Source organism: Sinocyclocheilus anshuiensis, unplaced genomic scaffold (assembly GCF_001515605.1).
Source record: "Sinocyclocheilus anshuiensis isolate Anshui unplaced genomic scaffold, SAMN03320099.WGS_v1.1 scaffold1433, whole genome shotgun sequence".
NCBI classification, from domain to species: domain Eukaryota; kingdom Metazoa; phylum Chordata; class Actinopteri; order Cypriniformes; family Cyprinidae; genus Sinocyclocheilus; species Sinocyclocheilus anshuiensis.
In genome coordinates this window covers 182,472-189,263 of record NW_015549681.1, presented here as the reverse complement: position 1 = coordinate 189,263, position 6,792 = coordinate 182,472, and the positions used below count along the sequence as shown (strand labels likewise).

General features: G+C 32.4%; 1 protein-coding gene across 7 annotated transcripts in view; it reads left to right on the top strand.

The window, feature by feature from the left end:
• Positions 1-6,792, top strand: part of LOC107660379 (phosphatidylinositol 4-phosphate 5-kinase type-1 gamma-like) — a 61,944-nt gene that overhangs the window by 44,110 nt on the left and 11,042 nt on the right. For all 7 annotated transcript variants that reach the window (XM_016449655.1, XM_016449650.1, XM_016449649.1 and 4 more), the window contains 6 exons: positions 914-998; positions 1,087-1,248; positions 2,611-2,743; positions 3,176-3,211; positions 3,695-3,808; positions 4,923-5,226. In XM_016449655.1, the coding sequence (XP_016305141.1) occupies positions 914-998; positions 1,087-1,248; positions 2,611-2,743; positions 3,176-3,211; positions 3,695-3,808; positions 4,923-5,226 (834 nt within the window). The remainder of the gene's footprint in view (positions 1-913; positions 999-1,086; positions 1,249-2,610; positions 2,744-3,175; positions 3,212-3,694; positions 3,809-4,922; positions 5,227-6,792) is intronic.

Genomic DNA, 6,792 nt, shown 5'->3' with positions numbered 1-6,792 from the left:
TGTGTGTGTGTGTGTGTGTGTGTGTGTGTGTGTGTGTGTGTGTGTGTGTGTGTGTAGTGGAGATTCACTGAGACAGTGGACAGACTTTGATAAGGATCGCTTGTGTTTGGTTTCTCTGTAGATAGTGTGAGTGTAAGTCTGAGAGACCGTCTCTTTCCATTCACTCTCCAACTTCTGTTTCTTTCTACTTCATTTCCAGTCGGTCATTTTCTCCCCAAATACTTACTATCACATACTGCTTCCTGTAAGACACACTGGATTCTTCCTGTGTGTTTGACGGATCAGATTTTATGTTTATTAGGCACATTTGTACACTTGAAAGTATATTTGTGTAAATCAAATTGGCTACTGCAATTTCTATAAAGGTGAATTTCATAGAAACGGGTCCCAATCATATTTCACCTTAAAATAAAAACATCATTATACAAACAGAAAATTAAGTCTTATTTTAGACAGCATTTTCATGATTATTGAGGATAATTAGAATAATTAATTTTCTCCTAAATTCCAATTATCATACTGGAAAAAAAAATAATCTCGCATATGGATGTTTTACTTATCATTCTCATTATTCTCAGTGATGATTCTTAATAGATTCTCATTATTGTAATACAAAATTTGTACGGTACTGGTAAAAAATGTATAATGTGCTTAATTGTCATGAAAACATATCAGAAGTCAAAAAATCTAAACTTTGACTTCATTTTATTTAAGCAAAATATGCTAAATATAATAATGTGTCTCTGCAGCGGCGATTTGAATGATAATTTGCTCCTCAGTAATGACATTGAGAAGCTTTAATATACATTGAACTAAATATAAATAGTTCAAAGAAGAGATGTGTTATTATTTAGACGCATTTTGCCTGATCAGGATAATAATATCTCTCCTCTGTGTCTGTTCTGTCTCTCAGGACACTGTTTCTGTCCACCGGCCGAACTTCTACGCTGACCGCTTCTTCCGGTTCATGAGCAGCACTGTGTTCAGGAAAAGCAGCTGTGAGAGACCAACAGAACTACTGTAGTGATGAAAAGGAGACACTTCCTCTAACCTGTCAGTCTGATTCTGTTCCTCTGCTCTCTCCAGCGCTGAAGGCTTCTCCGGCTAAGAAGGGCCGTGTGGCGCTGACCGTGTCCAAATTCAGCGGCCCCGGAGCGGCCTGCTCGGCCAGTCAGTTTACCTCAGAGAGAGACCAGAACATCTATGATCTGAGAGGAGCGCGCAGCTTCCCCGTGCTGGAAAACCATGGTGATTTGCTTACTTTCTTCTTTCTTTTTTATGTGCATGCTTTTGATCAGCATAGAAGCCTATGGAAGCCCATTTCCGCCACTGAATAAAAATGAAAAAAGGTTATTGCAACTTTTTATGTCACAATTCGGACTTTTTTTCACAGAATTGTGAGATATAAACTCAAAATACTGTTGTTTTTTTTCTCGCAAATGCGAGTTTATATCTCGCATTTCTGACTTTTTTTCTCGCAATTCTGACTTTTTTCTCAGAATTGTGAGATATTGCGATTGCGAGTTATAAAGTCCAATTTTGAGGGGAGAAAAAAGACTATGTTCTCAGAATTGCGAGTTTATATCTCACAATTCTGAGAAAAAAGTCAGAATTGCAAGATGTAAACTCGTAATTGCGAGAGAAGAAAGTCAGAATTGTGAGATAAAAAGTCGCAATGACCTTTTTAATTTTTTTATTCAATGGCGGAAACAGACTTCCATAGAGTTTAAATCTCACAATTCTAACTTTTTTCTCTGAATTTAGAGTTTATATCTTTAAATCAATTCTGAGTGCAATGAAATTAACGCCAAGCAATTAATAAAATATATATATATATAATGATGGTAACATAATGCCTCAAACGCAGATTCAGACTATTGCTGTTGTTTTTGTTGTTGTTTGATCATTTATAGCCATGAAAAGCTTTTGGCCATGTTTAGAACAGCATTAGAGTAGAATGAATCCCATAATGCAATGCACTTGAATGTGATTTCTTATTTGATCCGACTGCCTGAAGTTAAAAAAGAGTTGCTTTCAAATTTCAAAATAATCATATTTATTCTTCGACTTGATAACAGGACACGACTTTCTGAATTAAACATGCAACATAGTAAGGTCATTTGACAGCAATGTAGCATTCTTAAAAATCCTTTTCAAAGTTTTGGAAATTTTAATACATAATATCATATACAATAAAAAAAAGTTACATTTTGCAATATATTCTGCACGGTCAGCAGCCCAGCTAACAGAGAACATTCTCAGAACGTCCTGCTAAAGGTTTCTCAAAGTTGTTCTTCCAGTAACATTAATAGAATGTTTATTCAATTTTGTCTGGTCTCTAAGAAAAGTACATTGAACTTTTTTCCTGAAACCTTTTAGTTGGACCTTTTTTAAATGTTACTACTAGTTTCGGAATGTTCATTTAAAAGTACATTTAACGTTGAAAAAGTAACATTCAAACATTTCAATGTAACATTCCAATATAAGTGATAAAACGGAATGTTGACTTAAAGGGACAGTTCACCCAAAAATTAATTTACTCATCCTCCATCCTCTTTCTTCTGTTGAGCACAAAAGACCAAACAGTTTTTTGCTTATTTACTCTCTCAGGTCTGCAGTCTTGCACTCCTCCGTCATTCGAGGAAGCGACCACGACGTCTGTGGCCACAACTCTGTCCTCAAACACCTCCATATCTATCCCAGAGCACTCTCCGTCAGACACCACAGAGCAGCCGCGCTACAGGTCAGCATGAAGCACCTCATCGAAAGAGTCTTGAAACAACAGTATCACTTCACTTAAAGCCTTTATGTAGAATGCATTCATAATGTACATTATAATGCATCTTTATTATATCATATATTATATCAGTATTATATTACATTATTATTATACCATAATAATTGTAACCAAAGTTAAAACATATTGTAATATTTGCAGACACCTTGTTACATCTGAAATTGGTTGTTTGTTTGCATTAGACTTTCTCAAGGCGTAGAAATAAATAGATAATTATTATACTGTATTATAATTGTGGTTATAATTATTCATGAGATCATGCAATGCATTATGAGGTGCATTACAGAGCATAATTAATGCATTAAGATACTTTTATAATGCTCTGACCACATGCATATGAATATCTGTGAATATACTTGTTCTCCATTGTTTTCACAGAAGACACACATTGCCTCTGAAAGACGCTGAGGGAAGGTGACCTTCATTTGCATGACTGTATTTATATTTACAAACATATTAAACTGGCTTTGCATGCTCACGTCAGCTAGATTATCGAATTTCTTCGTATTTTTGCCTTGTTTTCCAGTACAAGTATGTAAATATTCTTAAATCAAGAATTATTCAGTCTTGTTTTCTGAAAAATGTATTTCAAATTAAGTGAGTTTATGCTGACAACAAGAAAAAAAATATCTGCCAATGGGATCTGAAAAATAACCTTGTTTTAAGCATAAACTCACTTCATTTTGATACATTCATTTTGAAACATGACTTCGTATCTTAAGTTGCTTCTCAAGTAAATGTGTTTTGATTTAAGAATGTTTAGAGATATTTGTAGTGGAAAACAAGACAAAAATACAGAGTCAGAAAATCCTTTTTTGCAGTGCACGAAGCCGTGAGAGAAAACCCGTGTTTAATGAGTTTAGTGCGTTTTTCCAGTTGAATGTGCTTGTTTTGCAGGACGCATGAAGTGGTGCACGTGCATGAGGAAGAGCAGCAGACCATCACTGTGCAGGTGGAGGTGAAGAGAGAGAGAGAAGAGGAGGAGGAGGAGCCAGACGTCTCTCTGACGCAGTACGTGCTGCAAACATTACCTCGATTTTTCACTACCATAAACATGCATATGAATCTCATACCAGCAGCACTCGGTCTCTGATATTTTCATCCTATTTTCAGTTATTTGATTGAGAGAAACAAGGTAATGGTTTTGATTCTGCATGAACTGAAAAGATATATATATATATATATATATATATATATATATTTATCTTGAATGCACTGTAAGTCACTTTGTAAGTTGCTTTTGAATAAAAGCGTCTGCCAAATGCATAAATGCAAATGTGTGAGCCTGCACTAAATATTTGAGTTTTAGTAATTTTAGCATTTCTACTTTTAGCTGCCAAGGCAACATTTCTAATTTTCGTTCGAGTTTTCTAACTATTAAATATTGAATACTGAAATATTTTCTAATATTTCTATTAAATTTTATTTCCGCTTTATTTCAGGTAACAAAGACAATTTTAATCGTTTTAGTTAGCAATAATAAGACAAGTGAATAAAATGGATAAAACATTAATGTGATGTAAATATATAGTGAAAATGACTAGTTATGCTCAGAATATATAATATCATAATAGTATAATATTAAATATTATAGAACCTGCTCTTAGTGAGTGCAGTCTCTATAAAATAATTTATTTTATAGAGACTAAAACGAAAATTAACCAACAAATTTTAAATAACAAAGAAGTTTTTGTTTTTTTTGAATAAACAGATTATGAGTTTCTTTCCTGAGAGAATGGGTATTACTGTTGTACCATGGCGCAGAATGTTTTTCTCTAACCTTTTTTAATTTGACGGGAGCAACGGCTTCTAACCTCTACTTCATGTGCATTTATTGGTACACAGAGCAGTTGAGACAAACCAGAATCTATCTTCAGTGGTTGGAACAATAGGTCTACCCGGACGATAACGCGGAGCAACATTTTTTATTTATTTAATTAATTAATCAATCACTAATAATCATTTTATATTTATCCCTGTTATTACATTTATTTTATATATTATTATTATTCTAAAAAAATTGTTTTCATTATTAGCTAATGATTATTTTACATTTCACCCCTATTATAAAAAGATTTGAGTCTTAATAATTTTTAATGTATTTGCCCTCTTCTCTTTTTTTAAGTGCGGTGATGGATGTTCCTCCTCCAGACACTGTTGACCTTGTCCCAGAAACAGCCGCTTCAGCACCCGTTACCCAGGAAACCGTCTCCCAGGCAACACTTCCTGGTGACACCCAGACAACAGTTCCTGTGGAAACAGCTCCTTTGACAGAAACCGGGACCCTCGAAACAGCGCTGGCCCCTGAAGCAGCAGAGCCGTTCGGTTCTAGCCCGAAAATGCAGTGTCCTGACGTGGACAGACTCTCAGAGTCCCAGAGCCGGGAGTCTCTGGAGGAAGAGGTCGCATCAACCACTGACATCTATTTTGTAAGTATGAGCGCGATCGTAGGACGTTAAACTGACACAGACAAACTCGTCTTCTGGATTTGCTCTTTCCAAAGTGCTGTTCAGCCATTATTCATGGATTATCAGCTGTGATGTGTTCAGGTACTGTTTTGGTGGCGGATGCATAATGCTGTCATATTAATTTCATGCTGAATTTATGAAGCGTTACATACAGGGTTCCCACAATCACAAAAATAAATATGGAATTTAAAAATTGTGCTTGAAAAGTGAATAACAGTGTTATTTTGGTATTATGTCTACATTTTATTATTACTTTATTTAAAAAAAATATTTTATATTTATTACTATAACATCTTGTATGTATATATGTGTATGTATGTATGTATATGTATATATATATATATATATATATATATATAATATTTTATCTTTCTATTTATTTGAGTTTTAAATTTAGTCTTTTTTGTACTTTCTTTTCGTTTAGGTTTTTCTATTTCTATTACATTTTATTTCAGCTTTATTTCAGTTAATGAAAAGTTTTTAATAGTTCTAGTTTTAGCTAACAATAACAACACAGCTGAATAAAATGGATAAAATCTTAAAGCAATGGAAATATATATAGTAAAAATTACCAGTTATGCTCAGAATATATAATAATATATCGAATTAATATAATATTTTATATTATAGAACCTGCTCTTAATGAGTGCAGTCTCTATAAAATTAAAATTGGGCAACAAGTTAAAAAAGAAACTAAAGAAAATTTTAGGTTTTTACATTTTTATTTTTTCATTTTTTATTTTTTAAAAACTTTTTAAAAACTTAAAACAAAATTAGGCAACATTTTAAATTTAGTTTAAGTTTTTAACTTATAATATATCTATTTTTTATTTACTTATATTTTACTTATATATTTATTTCAGCTTCATTTCAGTTAACAAAAATTCTTTTTAATAGTTAACAATAACAACAAATAAAATCTTAAAACCATGGAAATGTATATTGTGAAAGTTAGTAGTTATGCTCAGCAAATATATAATATCATAATAATATAATATTTAATATTACAGAATCTGCTCTTAGTGAGTGCAGTCTCTATAAAATAATTATTAAAATTTTATAATTTTTTAATATTATTATTTCATCCAACAATCACAACTGAATGTCTAGGAAGTGTCATGGAAATGCATTGCACGGAAGGTGGAAACCCTGTATTTATTGTCCATATTTTAAACACACCTAATTTTGGTGACTTTGTGTGGTGTGCTCTAATTTCCTTTCCTTTTTTTTAGCTTCTCTCTCTGTATTTCTCTGCTTTTGATTTAGCATTTACATATTTAAGTTATCCATTAAAGTCATGGTCATTTACAAATTGAAAGTTACTTGTTAGGCTGAGCGAATATGTAATAATATATTAATAATAATATAATATGTTAATATTATATATTTATATGTATATATGAGTGAGGTCTCTATAAAATGATTTATAACACTTTTTGTGTAATCTTTAATCACCTCTCTAAAGTGCCTCTGTATGTAATATGAATGTATGAGTTATATATAAATAATATAAGTTCTCCATCATAG